The sequence below is a fragment of the Malus sylvestris genome, chromosome 2, assembly GCF_916048215.2.
Source record: "Malus sylvestris chromosome 2, drMalSylv7.2, whole genome shotgun sequence".
Taxonomy (NCBI): Eukaryota; Viridiplantae; Streptophyta; class Magnoliopsida; order Rosales; family Rosaceae; genus Malus; species Malus sylvestris.
In genome coordinates, this window is record NC_062261.1 from 33,946,500 (window position 1) to 33,967,445 (window position 20,946).

General features: G+C 37.4%; 2 protein-coding genes across 3 annotated transcripts in view; one reads left to right on the forward strand and one right to left on the reverse strand.

Moving 5' to 3' along the window:
* Nucleotides 1-20,946, forward strand: part of LOC126599301 (uncharacterized) — a 78,016-nt gene that overhangs the window by 6,542 nt on the left and 50,528 nt on the right. The window lies entirely within an intron of this gene.
* LOC126599377 (WAT1-related protein At2g39510-like) lies at nucleotides 16,825-19,439 on the reverse strand. The gene is made up of 7 exons (XM_050265748.1): nucleotides 19,232-19,439; nucleotides 19,063-19,125; nucleotides 18,798-18,914; nucleotides 18,452-18,689; nucleotides 18,046-18,207; nucleotides 17,784-17,935; nucleotides 16,825-17,504 (listed from the first exon to the last, which is right to left on the reverse strand). The coding sequence occupies exons 1-7, from the start codon at nucleotides 19,432-19,434 to the stop codon at nucleotides 17,384-17,386; spliced, it is 1,056 nt and encodes a 351-aa protein (XP_050121705.1). The 5' UTR covers nucleotides 19,435-19,439; the 3' UTR covers nucleotides 16,825-17,383.

A 20,946-nucleotide genomic window follows, 5' to 3' on the forward strand; every position in this document is an offset into this window, starting at 1 on the left:
GCAACGAGAGCTTGTTGGGATAATCTGGATAATGATAGAGAGGCTGGGATGGATTCGGTGGTTCTGGAGGAGACTTTCGCCTATCAGGGCCTGGATGCAGAGGTGGACCTTCATGGTAACTCATTAAGATCCAGTCTTCGAGGTGGTGGATCAAGTGTTTCAAATAGGGGGCCAGTTAGTTCGGGACGGAGGAGGATAATACGAAGTACTCATTGGGGTGGATCGAAAAGGAATGGCGGATCTTCCACAATATCAGGGACTCCAGCTACTTCTAGGGACAATGGTGTCACATCCCGGCTCGGGGTGGATCACTTCCTAGGCCCGCTCCACCACTGTAGCACGATATTGTCCGCTTTGGTCCCCGACTACGCCCTCACGGTTTTGTTTCTGGGAACTCACACGAGAACTTCCTAGTGGGTCACCCATCATGGGATTGCTCTCGCGCACTACTCATTTAACTTCGTAGTTCCGATGGAACTCGAAGCTAGTGAGCTCCCAAAAAGCCTCGTGCTAGGTAGGGATGGGAATATACATTTAAGGATCACTCCCTTGGGTGATGTGGGATGTTACAATCCACCCCCCTTAAGGGGCCTGACGACCTCATCGGCACACCACGGCCAGGGTTAGGCTCTGATACCAATTTGTCACATCCCGGCCCGCGGCGGATCACTTCCCAGGCCCGCTCCACCACTGTAGCACGATATTTTCCGCTTTGGGCCCCAACTACGTCCTCACGATTTTGTTTCTAGGAACTCACACGAGAACTTCCCAGTAGGTCACCCATCATGGGATTGCTTTCGCGCGCTACTTGCTTAACTTTGGAGTTCCGATGGAACCCGAAGCCAGTGAGCTCCTAAAAGGCCTTGTGCTAGGTAGGGATGGGAATATACATTTAAGGATCACTCCCCTGGGCGATATGGGATGTTACAAGTAGGGTTCAACCTGGAGTTGCAAGTAGTAGGCGAATGGATGATGGAGTGGTTGACACGGGGCGATCCTTGAGCAAGGCTGGAGGTGATGTGCATCATCATGCGCCAAAGGGTATTAACCTTGCTACACAAATTCGTCGTCAACGAGTGGATGGGGAGGAAGCAAGGAGAGCTCGAGAGAAAGCTTATGATGCAAGATTAATTGGTCTAGGGGTGTGATTGCGGATGAAGTAGTGGATATGGTCCTTCACAGAATGTTGGAAGAGGATGCACGAATTAACTTTGTATGTGTATCGCAGGAGAACAAGAAGGAGATTGACTTAGATATTGCGACACAAACTGGGGAGGGTGGGAAATGTGACTTTGAAAAGACGGGAATGGACTCGGTAGTGCATGCCAAGCGTGTAAGAGTGACAAGAGGTTCTGAGATTTTGGAGGATGATCCTTTTGATCTGGTTCGTATTATTGAGGCAGTGATGAAGAACCAAAAAGGAAGGAAAAAGCCTATTCATGAGGTGGAATATGTGAAACATGTTGAGTGTTATGACCCTAAAATGAACCGACCAAAACAATCATTGTTGTCTGAGGTGGAGGAGACCAGCTTTAAGGGGTCTCCCAAGTCCCCATGAAGCTAATATATTGGAACTGTCAGGGTATCGGGGGTAACCTGACAGTTGACGACCTGTTGGAGCAGAATAGGCTTCATACCCCTGACATAGTGATTCTGTTGGAGACTAAAAATAGAACTAATCGCTATGTTTATTTGAAGAGAAGGCTTGGGATGGATTTTATGCATGTTGTTGAACCAAGGGGAATTGCTAGTGATATGTGCATTTTTTTTGGAAAAACTATGATCATGTTTTATTGGTTAAATATGCTAAGTTTTTCATTAAGGTTGGTATATGTGACGGGGAAATAAATGAGCATTGGAGGTTGTTCGCGATTTACGCGAGTACGGATGATAATAAGAGGAAAGACCAATGGTGAATGCTATCTAATCTGATTGAGGCTGCAGGGGACAAATGTTTGCTTATTGGGGATTTCAATGATATCATTGATGATTCGGAGAAGGAACGGGGAAATTACAAATTTATGGCAAGTAGGAGGAATTTCTATGACTTTATTGTAAGTAACAGGTTCCTTGACTTGGGCTTTACGGGGTACCCATTTACTTGAAGGAATCGCAGTGATGAAGGCCCTATACAACAACGCTTAAACCGTGGGTTGGCGACAAGTGGTTGGGTTGATGTGTATCCCGAGGCAAAAATTATGCATGAAGTCTTAGAGGGTCTGATCATGCCATGCTTATTTTGGCTACGAAACTTTCGACGTTGATTAGGAAGCGACGATTTATTTATGATCCACGATGGAACATAGTAGAGGAGTGTCGAGGGTTGTGAAACAAAATTGGAGTCGTGGGTTTGTGGGCTTGCATGCCTTTAGGGTTCCGAGTCAATGGTTCAAAGTATAAAAATAAATTATTGAATCGTTAATGCCCAAAAGTGATCTTCAGATGAATAATTTTGGATTAATTATCAGATTAATGGACTTCTGATCACTTTTAATTAATTCAATAGATCGGGACCATTCGGGGTCGATTGTAGAAGCAAAATTAATTATAACATTCGGGTTAAAATTATTTAGAATGCCAAAAAAATTAGCATTGGGTCGAAAAAGGGACACAACCCAACATACTTAGGCTGGCTGCAGTACATGGGACAAGGTTGCAGGCTTATTGGGCCATAGGGAAAAGGCTGCAAAGCAGCTCAGTTTGTTGCAGTGCAAGCTGTAGGCTTGTTGCAGATAGGGCCGTGGGGATGGGAAGAGCCCAGCACTTGCTGGTATGTTGCTTGAAGGGTTACGGGCCCAACAACGTTTCACAAACCTAGTCTGTGACGCTGGCACAAGCTGCTGGCTTGGTGCGGCTCAGGGTGGATGAAGCCCAGCAACGCTGCCTTCGAGTATTGGGCCAAAAAGCTTAGCAAGGTGGATTGAGGCTACATGCCCAATATGTGGAACCCAAGCATACGGGTCCAGCAATAGTCAAGCACCCATACAGGTCGTGGCCTTAGTAAAAAAAAATCCCATAATTTTTTTTGTCTTTTTCGAAATGTTTAGGGTTTGAAAAACCCTAATTGCTTCTAATTTCTTTCAATGCTTTGACTTACAAATTTCACATAGCATAATTGCGTATTGCATGAACAAATATATATATATATATATATATATTGACAAATATATGAACATATACAATATATATATATATATATATATATATCTAAAGGTAAATACAAACATAAGGGGGTTCATGCATCATGGGAATGTTTTCACGCTTCATGGTCGTTTCAAATATCTTACTTTATTTTAAGCTTACCTGATTGACATAAAACAACAAAGCCTTTTAATTTGTAGAAGATCTTTCTCGAAAAGCGGAATTGCATCTCCAGCGTTGTATCACATTCAACACAAAAAAAATTAAATTGAATCAATAACATGTATATCAATTCAATAAAATAATAAATTAATCATAAAAATTGATTAAAACATAATACTTTCCTGATTGAAGAATAAATTCTCTTGTTAGCGCAACATTAAGAGCGTGTTGATAATGTGTTGTAGGCATAATTTACTAAATAATTATGAATGCCTTAGAGAGAGGGGTGCGGCAAGAGTAGAGAGAAAGAGAGAGATGTGTAATTGTGAGGTGTGTTCTATTCCCCCTTATTGTGCCTTTATTTATGGTAGTAGAGAAGGTTAATTTCTTTCACTTTAGGATTACAACTCTTAATAGGTAATCAACTCCTAATAGAAATATAAAGATATCCCTAGATATACTAGGATTTACACAATCACATTCCTAATCTAATAGGACTACAACAAATTCATATTTATTAATATTTTATTATACTTCTATATATTTCCATTCTAGAATTTCTTCCTATTTTCTTTGTTCATCTCCCTCTTTTTTACCCCTCTCCCTCTTTTTTTTCCCTCACCCTCTTTTTCTTCGTCCCTCTCCCTCTTCATCTCCCTCATTTTCTTCCTATTTTTCTTCATTCATCTCCCTCTTTTTCTTCTTAATTTTTCTAGGACCCAATTGGCGAATTAGAACCTAAATCAAAGTATGGGTCATCTGGGTATTCATGGGTCGGCTTCTCCGGCAACAATGGGGAAGGTCTGCGATTAGGGAGTCTGGATTGGCTACATGTGTGATTAGAACGACTGTTGTGCATGTGTGATTGGATGACTCTGTGCGTTTCATATGCACAGCGATTTTGTAATTTTTTTTGTTTCGAATTTTGGGGGCTAGATTTGGTTTTGAAAATGGAAAGACTGCAAAATTTTTTGCTTTTTTGTTTCAAATTTTGCGGGGTCTAGATTTGAAAATGGCATATGGGAGGGGTGAAGCAGGGCATAGTTGGTAGTAGGAAGGGTGAAGTAGTGTAGAGTTGGAACATAGAATCTGGGTTTCGAATTTTGCGAGGAATGAGGAGATGGGAAGGGCGAAGCGAGGAGGGGCGAAACGGGGAAGAGTTGGCCTTAGCGGTCCGCTCGATTTCAAGGGTCTCGCTAAGAACCTTTAGTGAAGCACTTAGTCATGGTTAGTCGGGACGAGTTTCATTAAAGCTTGCCCCGGTGTGTAACAAATATGGGATTACTGCCTCTTAGTCTAGTCAAGTCCAATAAATGCTAGTGAGTGGAAACAAACGCATCCTTAAAGTATAAACTTGTCGTCTAATTATGTTATAACATAAGGATACTAAGATTAGTACTACGATCTAGTAGTATTCCTCTCTCACTTGTAAGTGAGAAGTCTTAGGTTCGATTCTGCCAAAAGGCTAATTGAACCACATTATTACTAGCCCATTGTGAAGCTTAGCCCACTATCCTACCCTTAGTGTAGATAATCACTACTACAAAATTATCTATTGTTATCGATCCAAAAACCGACAAGAAACATACATTACTGTAAGATATTACACAAAATCCGACAGAAAATGGATGCAGTAGCGGATATAATAAGCGACAGATTTGCCAACGTCATGAAATGAATTTTCTGATAGAAAATACTCTAAAACCAACAGAACTTGTGTTGGATATAACCAACAGAAAATATATTAATAATGAATAAATAAGAGCATTTTCTATCGGATAAAACTGACAAAAATACATATAACCGACATAACTTGTGTCGGCTATAACCGACATGAAATATTAATAATGAATAAGTAAAGCATTCTCTGTCGGATAAAATCGACAGAAAATATATTAATAATAAAAAAAATAAAAAGGACATGAGAGCATTCTCCCTTCTTCTCGTTGAGCATTTTTCTCCCCTTCTGCTAGAAATAATGATTAGAATGTGAGAGTGCTTAGCTGTCATTAGAGTAAATATATACCTGAAAAATGATTCCAAATGATCCAGTACCTACAACACGTTTTGCCATATAACTGATCGTCTGTAATTAAGAACAAAAGGAACACTTAAGAATACAAAAATAAATGGAAACTGAATAATTCTTCAGAAATTAGTGTTCACAAACAACCTCAACTGTTAGAACTTCTTTTTGATGAACATGAAATAAAAAATTGACCGAAAACAATGTTCACATAGAATTTATCCTCTCTCATGTCATGTAATCCTTGATTATGAATGAGAAAATTGCACAACTTTTTGTGCTATAAAAGGAATTAAATGGGATGAAGAAAGGTTTGATCATAGTTTTAGCCATCAAATGGATCAAAAAGGGTAAAGGATGGAAGAAAGAACCAGTACTAACCTGCTTGGATTCGCCATTTTTACCACCTATTGTTGTTGAAATAATATGATCGGTGATTGCATCATTTCCCTCCATAACAAGAGCTGACATTTCCTGCAATTTACAGAAATACAAAAGTTCAAACACAAGCACAAACTCCAAGCTTGATTTGAAAAAATATGATTGGCAGACTGGAGCTTGCTAAGGATTCACCCTACCTAAATGCAACTGAAACTAGTAGGCCCCTTACGGGTGATACCCCAAAATATGAATTTGCACAAAAGTAAACAATTCAAAAACAACAAACCCCAATTGCTCAAATTGGTTGCTGAGTGGGAAAGTTCAAAGCAATCAGAACTTCTAAACTCAGCTCAACTAAGCTTTAATTTCCATATTAAGTAACTTAACAAGCTTATAAACGCAATTATAATTTAACCCAACTATAATTTTTTCTCCTAATTGTCCTAAAGCAACTCCACCTCATTCAAGAAAACATAATTTACAAAAATTTATTATAATTACAGAAATAATAGAAGAAATACCAAAATTAAACAAAGAATTTGAAAAAAAAAACACAAAATCTAGCCAGAAAAGAAGCTCTGGTGAGGTGGGTAAGACCTCAAAAGACGCAGAAAGTTGCGGATCGACTAGAATTAGTGACGAAAGTGAAGAGTTGAGGTGGATCAAGGGCGATCTGAGCACCAAAAACCTACCTTTATGTGGATGAAACAAACCTCTAAGAGGAGCAAAGCTTAAAGAGAAGTGAGGAGAGAGAGTACCTTGTCGGAGTCCATTTGGGGGGCTCGGCGAGTCACATGGTTCAGTGGCTCATTGTGGTCTGGTTGTCGTTATGGATGTGCCTCTGCTTGTTGATGCTTCGACCCCAAACCCACAGAGGTCATGTGATGTGAGATTGCAAGTCTCTCTCACACACACCCCTTCTCTTTCTTCACTTTCTTACTCTCTTTTACTGTTACCGTTGGTTAAAACCCACAGAGGCCATGTGATGTGAGATGGAGGGGGTTTTATTTTGGAAATTTTTTATTACTGTCGATTAAAACCGACATAAACATTTTTTAAAATAAAAACCGACAGAAAATTTTCATTACTGTCGGTTGTAACCGACAAAAAAAAATGGCAGCAAAAATCCCGCCAAAAATCCCTCCCAAAATTTTGTTACGATTTTAAAAAATAAAATAATAATTGTTTGGTTTAATAAATAATATTTATTTAAATAGAATACTTTTTAAAAATTAAATAAATAATTGTTTGGCTTAATAGATAAAAACCCATGTAAAATATGCAATAATGAAAGAAAAAGATAATTGTACAATGAAAATGTCGTCACACAAACTAAATATTGTCTAATCAATACTTGAAAAACATAAATAAAAATTTAGCACAAATTCTTTTTCCCACTTCAAAATTTAGGCAAATTTAACGGAGATATGTATTCTACGAAACTAGTTTCCATGATCTAACCGTCAAACTTGTTTGTAGATACTACAAGATCGCATACATAAAAAATCACAAAACAAAAAAAAACATTCAGAGATTAGGTAACGGAACAAAAGTTTCCAACGGTTATAACCAAAAAATCACAATTTAATGATTATTTTAGCTCTGGTTTTGATGATTTTTTTACAGCTACACTCCTCGACCCTATAAGAATGCAATGAATGAATTCGATCTTCAATTTAAAATATTTACACTAGTAGTAGATACCACAAAATCTTATTTTATACTTAATGGAAGTATAATATTAACTCTAAGTGTTTGTTTAATCTACCGTTTTGACGCAATATGCATTTTACGAAACTTTTTTCAATGATCAAACCGTCAAACTTATTTGTACACACTCCAAGATTGCATAGCTAAAAAATCTTAAAAAACAAACATTCAGAAATTACTTAACGGAACAAAAGTTTTCAACGGTTATAAACGAAAAATCACAATTTAACGGTTATTTTAGCTCTGATTTTAATGATTTTTTTACAGTTACACTCCTTGACCCTGTAAGAATGCAATGAATGAATTACATCTTCAATTTAAAATATTCACACTAGTGGATAAATCTTATTTTATACTTAATGGAAGTATAACATTAACTCTTAAGTGTTTATTTAATCTACCGTTTTGACGCGATACACATTCTACAAAACTTTTTTCAATGATCTAACAGTCAAACTTGTTTGTACACACTCCGAGATCGCATACATAAAAAATCGTAAAAAACAAACATTCAGAGATTACGTAACAGAACAAAAGTTTTCGACGGTTATAAACGAAAAATCACAATTTAACGGTTATTTTAGCTTCGATTTTGATGATTTTTTAACAACTACACTCCTCGACCCTATAAGAATATATTGAACGAATTTGATCTTCAATTTAAAATATTTACACTAGTGGATACCACAAAATCTTATTTTATACTTGATGGGGAAGTATAACATTAACTCTAACTGTTTGTTTAATCTACCATTTTGATGCGATACGCATTCTACGAAACGTTTTTCAACGATCCAACCGTCAAACTTGTTTGTACACACTCCGAGATCGCATACGTAAAAAATCGCAAAAAACAAATATTTAGAGATTAGGTAACGGAACAAAAGTTTACAATGTTTATAAACAAAAAATCACAATTTAACGATTATTTTAGCTCTGATTTTTGATGATTTTTTTTTCAGCTACACTCCTTGACCCTATAAGAATGCAATGAATGAATTCAATCTTCAATTTAAAATATTTACACTAGTGGATAAATCTTATTTTATATTTAATGGAAGTATAACATTAACTCATTAAGTGTTTGTTAAATCTATCAATTTGATAGGATATGCATTCTACGAAACTAGTTTCAACAATCCAACCGTCAAATATGTTCGTATATACTCTGAGATAGCATGTGTAAAAAATCGCCAAAAAAAAACATTCAAAGATTATTCTGGCGGCCATCGAAAATTTTGCTTTGTTTGTGTCGATTATATTCGACAGGACCATGAGTGAAAAAAAAAATTTTAAACATGTGTTTATTTATTTATTTTTAATCAATATAACATATTAAAATAATAAAATCAGACATGATAGAGTACACCAAATGTTCATGTGTGTTTATGTGTTAGACAATGTTCTTTGTGACGCATTGAAAAAAAATGTTTGAATTTCTTTGTATCTTATTGCTTGCCTATGAGGGAGCATAATCCTTATTACAAAAATGATTGAGCTTCAGATTGTAGTATGTTGTTATTATTTCTCTCCGAAAATTTAGGGCTCGTGGGAATTAGGTTCATTAGACTTTAGGGTCATGAGTGAAAAAATATATTTAAAATATGTGTTCATTTGTTTATTTATTTTTAATCAATATAACATTTTAAAATAATAAAATTTTCTTTTATGTCGGTTATAACCGCCAGAATACTAAAATAATATAATAAAATAGTCAATTTATGTCTGTTATAACCGCCACCATTAACTTAAAAACCACCAGAATATGTCAAAAATATTTAAAAAAAAAAAGATTCAAAAATACAGTCTGACACACCCCGACCGAGGTCAAGACATGCTGGCCGTCACGTGAGAGTGACGTAGCCATGTGCACAGTGCGGAAACGATAAAGATAGCAAATATATGAATAATTAAAAACCACATTATTAGAGTGCACTATTAAACAGAAAGTGATACGAGTTAGTTACAACAGTAAACACTCATAATTCAGAGCATAAAGTCTAGGTGCAGTCCAGTAGGACACGTACTAGTTACACAGTACCAGGAATGTCCTACTATTATTCAAATAGGTCAGAACTGCCGACAATCCTGAGTCACCAACATCAAGCTTACTTACCTAGAGGGGCGCAAAACAGAAAACGTGAGTGGGCAAAAACAAATGTTTTACAAAACCATTTCATTTATCAACATAACTAACCCCTCGCTGTAAAACATGTATAATTTTCTCAGAATCAAGATATAAGCATATATATATATATATATATATATATATATATATATATATATATCCAAAATCATATCAATTCAATTCATGCTTCCCATAATCATATTCGTATGTATATATGCCATGCCAAGATATAATAGAGTAAACAATTCAAGTAAGAATAAATTCATAGAAATATGATATGTTAGCCGGAACCCCTGTGGTGGTCTGTACGGCTGAATTCATAGCTCAAACTTAATCTAGCCGGAGTCACTACTATGACTTATACGACAATATACTGCACATAAGTCGGAACCACTGAAAATGGTCTGTACGACAAGGTTGGGTGAAAGACAGTTATGCTCAATTATATTATCTCATAATAGTCGGGCAATAAATTGCTAGTCACCTACGAGTCGGAACCATAAATAAGGTTTGTACGACAAGACTATGCACTTAAGTTTGATCTAATATGAGCATATAGTGCGGGAGGTAACGTAAATAAACAGGCATGTACTTCATATTTCTGGCTAATTCACAATCACCCTAGGTGCAGCTTTATGAGCTCAACATTACGTAATCACATATCACATTTCACATATCATCGATGATTCACATAACCAAACATAACTTACCTGAGCTCACCCGTGCCTCCACAGCACTACATTTAGATATATATATATATATATATATATATATGCAACCATGCAATGCATATTCAAAATATAGAAGCATTTGGCATACTATTTCAAAGCATACTTTCCTTAAAAATGCATTTCTGGGAAATATATCAAGTATATAAATATATACTAAAAACAAAAGCCCACTCACTGATATGTCGACGGGTCGTAACCCCCGAGTCGCCCGTGGATACGCTCGTCCTCGGGATAAGTCTCACCTATATGCGAATTAACTATAAAAACGTTATTTTAAAGCACATAGGCAAAACTAGCTAATAACTTCTCATACATTGCTCAAAATGGGTATATGAATATACCACAGTGACCTACACAACCTCATGAACATCGTGAAATTTTTAGAATAATTTTTCAGTGGCTCACACGCCGCCACGCGCAGGCAAGGGCATGCCAAAACGCACCCCCACGCGCGGCCAAACCTGACGGATTCCCTAACCACCGTTAAGGAATATTCCGTTAAAACCTAACAGATTCCGTTACCTTTAACTGACGGCGTCAGAATATTCCGTCAGAATTGATGGAATATTCCGTCGTCTTCAACCTCAGACTCCGACGACCGTCACTGTCGCCGGAAACTGGGAAAATCTTTAAACTCACTAACCTCGTTCGTTTCTCAACCATTTCCTACGAAATTACTACCAAAATGAAGCTTAGAGTTCATAGAATCATGTTATACCTATTTGAAGCCTCAAATCTCACGAAATCATGTCGGAGCAAGCTTGAAAATCCGACGACCTCTACAAGTCCTCGAACCTGGGCTTTCCGACGTCCAATTTTCACCAACGATCCACTCCTAGCCTCCTTAGGACCTCCTAAAGCTTCCTATAAGCTTAAAAACTCCTAAAAACCATGCATTCATTAGTGCATGCATAGTACTCAAGATCGGGGTTATGGTTTCTCGGGTTTTCAACGTCCAAAACACCTCAAAACTTCTCAAAAACTTAAATAAAGTTGTTTAGAACCTTTCTTAACCATTAAAACACGTTAAAAAAACCACGATCAAAGTCAAGGTACTGTACCTCAGATCGGAGCTTCTAGTTCCTCGAGTTCCTGTGAACTTCTCCTCGAACTAAGGGTACCATTCGACTCGTGGAGTTACCAGGAAGACGATGGTGACTTTAAATCCCTCGATCTGTAAATGGTAGCTGGTGTTTGGGAGTTGTCCGTACGAGAAGGGAGAGAGAGAGAGAGTGAACCGAGAGAGAGAGTACGGGAGAGAGAGAGAGAAGGTGATGTGGATGTGTGTGTGGGGTCTTGAATTGGTCAACAACCCAAAATACACAATATACCTAATCCTAATTGGTCCAAAACAATTAGAATTTGAGAATAGTGATCCATACACAACACTTAGACCACATCACACAATTTAACGTCCATGGGTATTTCCGTCATTTCACATCATCAAGAATAAAATAATACACATCTCCGAGACGGGCTGTGACACTGTCGGTTATAACCGACATGATTTTTTTGATATCCGCCAGTAATTTATGTCGGATATAACCGACATGATTTTTCTAATATCCACCACTAATTAAATGATGTGTCGGATATAATTTATCCGATAAGATTTTTTTAATATCCGCCACCTAAAGCCAATATTGTAGTAGTGAATATCTTTTGTTTGAAAAAATAAAAACAAAAATTATTGACATTTCCATTATTTTTTTAAACAATTAAACATGTGTTAAAAATCATTGGACAAAATCAAATGGTTAGTACTCACTAGTGAATACATAAGTATTATCCTTCAATAGTGAGTGCTCAAGTATAATTTTTTTTCTTTTTTTAAATATAAATTAGTTTCACATTGAATTCCTAGGGAGATGAAAATTTGAAAATGAAATAGACATTCGTTTTAAGATGTCCTAGTTTGGCTAACTCATCAAATGTCATATTAGCCTATCGCTAAATATGATAAAGACGTTAAACTCCTCTCGATAAATTACTCAAATATCTTCAGTGAGCATATGAACACATATATATATATATATATAGGAATTGCTTAAGGGGAGGGATCCCCATTTTTTCAAAAAAATGGGGACACGCTCCCTACCGTTGGATTTGACTTAAATGAAATCCTGTGGTTGAGATTCTATGGCCTGTGTTTTAATCTCAACCACACAATTTCATTAAAGTCAATCTAACGGTGGGGAGCGTGTCCCTATTTTTTTTGAAAAAATGGGGATCCCTCCCCTTAAGCTCCCTGTATATATATATATATATATATATATATATATATATATATATATATATATATATCTCACACGAGAAGTAATTCTTCAAGAATGTGATTTTTCAAGTTTTAAAGCATCTATGAATGTTTAGCTAAGCGACTCTAAACGATCTTAGTTGAAGTGCTTTTTGTTCATTTACATCCCTGTGCTTGACATGAACCTTTTCGACACGGCAATGTCATATTCTACAGCGAATTTCACATCTGCCATGTTCAATAATCTTCCCGCAATTGCATTTTTCATGGCCGTGATCTTTAGGTATGATTTATTACTCTTTGCCCTGGTCATACAGATACAAAATGCACAGTTTTTTTTTTTCGGTAATCAGGAAATATCATAAACCATGCACAGTTTAAGCAGATGAATTTATGAGGGTTTTGCAGGATTGAGAAAGTGAACATTAGGAAACTTCATAGCCAAGCAAAGGTAGTGGGGCCTATAGTCACAGTTGGGAGAGCTATTATATTGACTCTGGTCAAAGGACCGGAAATTAATTTTTCCACGGATAAAGGGCAAAGGTCTAAACTATGATCATGATCAATTGCAATGTGATTCAAACCCTAATGACCTCATTAAGATTGCACTCGTTACTGCTAGATCTTGTTTCTTCTGGTCTTGTTTCATCATTCTGCAAGTAAGAAGTCTCAAATCTACACCATATATAGATCACAATTCTTTTTTTCTTTCTAAAAATTGTTATCAGTACTCAAAAACACTTCTCATGTTTTTTTGTAGATATATAAGAGTGCAAAGATGATATTTTTTTTTTTAAGTATCAATAACAACTCTGTACATTTCTTGGTTGTCTAAGTAAAAAGAAATTAAAATTTGATGGTGAATTCTAATCAATGTATGCTTTTACACTAAGACCATACCATTGTGAGCTCTCCCTCACAACTTTAACATGCTTTTGGGGTCTGGTTGAAGCCGCAATATTATTTGCCCTTTTCATGGAATGGGGAAACCCTAATCCAATCTGGTTTATACAATTTTACGTCAAACTTTTGGCTAACTTTTTATGTGGTAGGAAATCTTTTATTCAACATTTTTTTATCAATAGATTATAATTTATACTCACAGAAGTGGCTTTGCCGCAGGCAATACTCTGTGGGGTTATTATTATATCATGGGAGTGGTAAACAAAGAAAAGGGACCTGTTTACTATTCTTCTTTTAACCCCTTAGGGACAGTAACTGTTGCAATTATGGGTTCCCTTGCTTTAGCTACGCACATGTATGGAAGGTATATGCAGTAACAAAAAAAAAATTCAGCTTCATTTGCCTAGTGAGAATTTGGAAATAATTTCTTACTGTTATCTTTTGCAGTATTCTTGGAGCCATAGTATGGGGAAGAAGAAAGATAAACCTCCATATCAGTCATCAAAATGTCAGAATCAAGCACCAGATGATGAAGAGATGACCACAAATCGGCAACAAATGGGAGGATGAAAAGTCCAGATTAGGGGAAATCACTCTCTTTTGCTTAAGTGTTTACGTAGAATCCATCGAATCCTAGGGGCTTGGATTGAAGAAACCCCTCACAGTTTTGGTAACTAAAATAGGTGCTTTGAATTGTTGAAGAGTTCAAACGAGGAAAATTCAATACGGAATTTGTTATTTTAAACTCTCTCATAGAAATTTGAAAATGACACTTATTTACATGAAAGTTAAATTTGGGAATTGGAGGTCCCAAATTCCAATTTTTTTTTCCACATATAAATTCTAAATTTCTATGTTTATGGATCCAAACAAGAGAATTAGTACATGTCACTTTATAAATTCTGACAAATTCTAAGTTTATTTCACTCATCCAAACATAATGTAACATTTATTGTTGTATTTTAGTCCATTTGCAGCCTATTTATAAGGAGTTGAGACCAATCCATATCAGGAGCCCTCTCGGTTCCAGCATTGCTAACAATTCATTTCAACATAAGTTGACCTACTCATCTCAAAACCCTGTCACAATTATGTGTTGAGAAATGCTAATGAGACTCTTTTAAAAGTAAGATTCTTCATGAACTCTCTGTCACCTCACAGTTTAACATTAATTTTGTGCTAACATTATAAAATATTGTACCAAAAACATAGGGTAGCAGAAAGTCCATGAAAAGTCTCATTTTAAGAGAGATATCCTTAACATTTCTCTTACGTGTTTATCTTTTTCACTACATAAAAACTGATATTTTTGATTCATCAATTTCATTGGCATTAACGTCCCAGCTTTACATGAAAGAATCATGGACTCAATCATGCACATATTGGGTTTGATATATATATATAGTAAGGGTAATGCTAGAGATAGATATATTAAATTTGTAGATAAAATTTGCAAACTGAAATAAACACATTTATCAACACTTAAGTAATAATTCAATCATCAACTTCCACGTCATTTAGTTTACAAAATTTAGTTTACAAATTTAATTTCCCTAACATTACCCTAAAGTAATACCAAGTAATTTTCACTTATGGGATGTTTGCCATGTATTCTTTTTCCACTACCAATTTCAATGGCTGGTCTACTCTTCTGATATATTTCAGTGGTGGAAATCTTGTTGGATATGCGGTTGTCTTCCCTCTTCAAGCTGAACTTGGGTACAAAGGAGAGTAAATCCTGGTTTCTATCATTGGTGGCCTTCTCTTCTGGGTTTATTTGGAAGGCTTGATGTAAGATCCCACATTGTCCAGAAGAGTGATCCTTAAATGTATATTATCATCCCTACCTAGCACGAGGCCTTTTGGGAGCTCACTGGCTTCGGGTTCCGTAGGAACTCCGAAGTTAAGCGAGAGGGTGGCTAGAGCACTCCCATGATGGGTGACCCACTGGGAAGTTGCTCGTGAGTTCCCAGAAACAAAACCGTGAGGGCGTGGTCGGGGCCCAAAGCGGACAATATCGTGCTACGGTGGTGGAGCGTGCTCGGGAAGTGGTCCGCCTCGGGCTGGAATATGACAAATTGGTATCAGAGCCTAACCCTGGCCGTGGTGTGCCGACGAGGTCGTCGGGCCCCTTAAGGGGAGTGGATTGTAAGATCCCACATCGCCCAGGGGAGTGATCATTCAATGTATATTCCCATCGCTACCTAGCACGAGGCTTTTTGGGAGCTCATTGGTTTCGGGTTCCATAGGAACTCCGAAGTTAAGCGAAAGGGTGGCTAGAGCACTCCCATGATGGGTGACCCACTGGGAAGTTGCTCGTGAGTTCCCAGAAACAAAACCGTGAGGGCGTGGTCGGGGCCCAAAGCTAACAATATCGTGCTACAGTGGTGGAGCGGGCTTGGGAAGTGGTCCGCCCCTGGCCGGGATAAGACACTAGATGTAATGTTGTGTTTAAATGTAGGGATCCCTCCCCTTCTCAAACCATACATGCTTTGACTTATGCGTGGGATGCATTTTCTGTTGCTACATTTGTGGATAGAATCGGCAGCCTTCCAAGCCCTTCCATTCCGGATCGGTTGACCCTGTGGTCTCCCCCTCCCAATCCCATGACAAAGATCAATGTAGATGCGAGCTGGAAGATTGGTTCGTCTATGGCTTGGCTGGGTTTAGTTGTGCAGGACTTTGGTTCCAAGTGTATAGCGGTTAAAATGGCGCAGGTTTTGGCTTCTGATGCGACTGTTGCCGAATCTTTGGCAATTTTGGAGGGGTGCCGCTTGGCACAAGAATTGAATCTTGCTCAAGTGGTGATTGAGTCGGATTCGAAGAATGCCATCACTTGTTTGAAAAATTGCTTGATGAGTTGTGCTTGGGAAATCTTCCCAATCCTCAGTCGAATTCGTGTGGTGGGGAAGACTTTCCAATCCTGCTCCTGGTCTTGGGTTCCAAGATCAGTAAATGCTGCGGTGGACTTTGTTGCTTCAAACTTCACACCGAAGATGCGTAACTTGGCTTGGGTTGAAAGACCCTCATCTTCTTTTGTGAGAATTCTGAACAAGGATGGTCTTCCTTACCCCCCTGTTGTGTAGCTTTTGTCTTGTTTTATGGGATGACGTTTCTGCCATTTGTGGCTGCGTCTGTGTGTAATCACGTGTTGTCAATGCTTGTACTATCTCCTTGTCAACCTCCGTCGGCTTTCGTTGTTCTTGCTGGCCGTTGTGTCCTGGTTAATCCCAGTTTCTGTTAAAAAAAAATAAAATAAAATAAAATCTTGCTGGACTCGCTTTTGAGCGAGTCGAGAGTCTTTTCAATGCACTCCATCAAGATATATATATATTTTTTTACATATAGCATCACAACCTCCAAAACCAATGGATTTTTGTTTTGTTTTGGGCACACACAACCAAAACAACCAAGCAACAGAAAATCCGACGATATAACCTTAGGGAAGATGTCCTGAAACAGACCAAGCACAAAAAGCACAACCCAAGCATTCTCGACAACATTACGCAACCTTAAATGTAAAATCACTAGGCCTTATATATAAAAACCACACACTGGCCACAATAAGGACAGCTAAGGTTCTTAAAAGTGATATTTTCAACAAGTCGGACATAATAAATCCTTGCATCTAACACCAAGGAAGCCGTGAAGATGACTTGCCAGAGAATCAGGCACTACCCGACCGCGCCGGACAGGGTGATTCTGACCTTGACCTTGATATTGATCTTGGCCTGGAAGATTTAACAGGAATGCTCTCCATCACGATATACTTAATTAAATTTTGGCTTTGCATGGAATTTGTTCCAGATTGAAAATTCAAATTGCAAGTAGTTATTATAGTATTTTGCTCTTCCTCCTCCAGATAAATATATCAACTTCTAATTAGTGACATCAATAGCCACAAATATCTGAAGTCAGTGCCTTCTCTATGAATAATGTAGATTTTGTTAAACATTTGTAGCCAATTCCCTTTTATCATCTTTTTCTAATTCGGATGGAAGTTGATCCTTGCTTTTCCCCCATAGAACCATATAGAGGCCAATCACAATGACCATTGCTCCAATTACTCTGCAAAATAAATAAATAATCCCTTGTTAGCCGTTGTCCCGTTGTTTTTTTTCTTGGCAAATATGCGCAAATAAAATTACGAACTTTAAGTCAAAATATAGAACTGGATGGACAAGAACCAGACAATAAGCATTAAAATGTGATTTATATACTGCTTAATTATTGTATTTTAGTGTTCCTTGATACTATTTTCTTTTTCTGTATTTTTGTTAGAAGCTAAATAAATCCAAGGTCCATGTTCCTGCATTTAATAGATAAGAGAGGTTGATGTAAATTTACCTTCCCAAGTACATGATCTCAGCTAATATGAAGGAGCTCATAACGGCTGTAATAATCATGCTTAGAGGACTAAAAGCAGTCACAAAAACAGGTCCTCTTTCCTTCATTACCATTCCCTGAATGTAATAAGCGATCCCTGAACACATTATTCCCTGCATCATGACATCTCTTCAGCTGTAAATATATAACTAGTAAAGTATACGTATGTATATTCAACAAGATTTTTAACCAGAAAAATTGGGGTTAGTTAAGAAGTTCTTACACTGTAAACAGCAGCTAACAGCTTATAATCAAAGTGTATGGACCAAGCTATAGGGTTATTCCATTCGAAAGCTAGGGCCGCCGCAGTTCCTTGAACCGTGCCCACCAAGCATATCCAAGTTGTTAGGGACAGCTCAGCAGGGTATGATTTTAGAGTAATCGCCTATATATGAAATCCATAATTAGTATGACAATGAGGGTGATAATTATGTATTAATCCAGCTCGTGACTTGGGTACGTAGATCAGGGTTGTTACTTGCATGTTACCCCAAGTAAAGATACCAACTCTCCATCAACTAATACCTTTTTCTAATTCCGGAAGAGGTTTCAAGTTTGAATATTCTCTCTCCGTTAATTTAAAAATTAAAAAAAATTAAAAAAAGTTGCACGAGACATTAGGGATTTACTTGGAGAATCATGAAACAAGACCAGCAGAAACATCCAGCTGCAAGCATGATACCTCCCTTTATGGGATCTTGATGAACTGTGGAAACTGTAGATTCTTGATGGATATTTCTTCTTGTCCACGGAAAATTCAACATGGGTCCATTAATTAGAGTCATAAGCATGGCTCCTCCCACAGTCACTATGGTCCCCAATATCATTGCCAGGCTATGCAGGCTTCTCAAATTAATCTTCTCAAACCTAGTCAAAGTAAATAATTTAAATCCACATTTTCATGAACCATGCAAAAAAATTAAGAACCATGCAAAAAAATTAACTAGCACATTTTCATGATATATATATATATACCTGAAAATCCAAGCCATTATGAAAGCAAAAGCAGGAAGAACATTGCACATGGCAGATGTAAAAGTTGCTGTTGTAAGCTTCATCCCGGTATAGAACAGGTTCTGGTCAATTACAGGCCTAATAATAATTAAGAGTAGAGATCACTTGATTAGTTCGGTTCTCCCATATGTTCATAAGAAAAACAGTACTACTTAACTAAAACTTTTTTTCAAAGTTATAGTAAGCTGAAAAATGTGTGACTTAATTAGTTGTCACGGTACTTAACTCTAATAGGCCAAGCAACACAATCTTGGTGAAAATAGATAAGGTCATCTTTGGCCTTACATTCCTGCAATAGAATCAAGTTCATTGGGTTAATTTTCTTCATCTCTCAACACTACGCCAGATGCAAAAAAAAACATTACGACATACAGGAGGGTGACAGAGAGATGCACCTATCAAAGATAATGGCAAAAGGAGCTATAAAAACAGTGGCCACAGCATGCCGATAGACTACCAAGACATGCGGGCTCATCCCATGGTTTAGAGCAAACTTTGAAATTAAGGACATCCCTGCGAACCCAATTTGCATGAAGGTGACAGCCATGAACGGCACCGCCCGATTGAGCATCTGAGCCATATTGGAGCGCTTAGACATGTTGATCTTGTTCTAAAACTAATAAGCGTCTGACGTGAAAAGTTAGCAAGTGATCGATGATCAGTGATGAGAAAAAATGGAGGGATGATCAGTGATGAGGGAAAATGGAGAAGCTGCAGTTACTTATAGGCATAGTAAATTATGTGCGTCTCAATCTTGAATATTCTATGGAGTCCACTAAGGTGATCTGAAAGAGTAACATTTGTGAAGAGAACCAATTTCACCAAATTAAGCATCAAAACCAGTAGTGCCTCTTTTCCACATATCGAGTATTATCCTGCATTATCATATGATTCATATCTGATTAAGCAAGCAGTAAATAGATCACTGTTTCAAGTGATCAAGACAAATGTTGGCTTAAAAGGACGTCACTGTCATATCACAAAAGTGTATTGAGAGTAAGAGGTGCTGAAAATGGAGTTAAGTTTAATTGCCAACTAGGGTTAGGTCTTGGAGGTGGTTGTCTCCACTTGTTAAAAAAAAAAGACTTTGAATGCGATCCTTAACTATGAATATTCTTTGATTGAAACCTTGCTGGTTTTTAATTTTTTATTGAGTTCCTTGAAATCAATGTGATAATTTATTTCTATGTATGTTACTATATTTTTTTAATTTAAAAATTAGAAATTTTAGTTGTTTATATAAATGAGATTTTAAATTAAAAAAAATCATAATTTGTGGGATTAAAAATATTAATATATAAACATACTAGCTGGAGTCACCTCACGTGACCTGTACGGCTGAATCAATAGCTCATCATATACTAGCCGGAGTCACCTCACGCGACCTGTACGGCTGAATCAATAGCTCATCATATACTAGCCGGAGTCACCTCACATGAACTGTACGGCTAAATCACTAGCTTATCATATACTCCTGCACACGAGTCGGAACTACCTCTAGTGGTCTGTACGACAGGACTGAGTGTAAATAAGTACGCTCAAGTGCTACGATTACGTGAAGACTGTGCGAATAATCGAGGGTCACCTACGAGTCGGAACCACCTTAAGTGGTATGTACAACACGACTGTGCACCTACCTTGGATCCAAGGCGAGCGTAAGGTGCGGGAGGTGAACATCACGTGAAGGACTGTGCCCTAACCACGAGTGGAAGCACTAACAACGGGGTGCAGGTTCATGAACTCTAACTGCATCTAACATAACATGTACGACTCATGGGCAACATGCACGACAAGGTCGGAGTTGCCTATTATTGCAGCCTGTACGACAATGTCGAAGTTGCCTAAAACATAAATGTAGCCATGCCATAACTCTATCATTTCAACTAATACCATAAACTCACTTGAACTTACCTGTGCGTCCTGCGTTCCTCTTCGCACTTCACAGCATTCACAGTAATTATGTGCTGATAATATACATATGGATATGCCATGATGCAATCTAAAACTCACTCATACCATAGTATTTTCAATTATATATAAATATATATAATATGGCATAAAATGCACAATCTATAACGCTCTACTCCCGAATTATTTACTTTCGGGAATA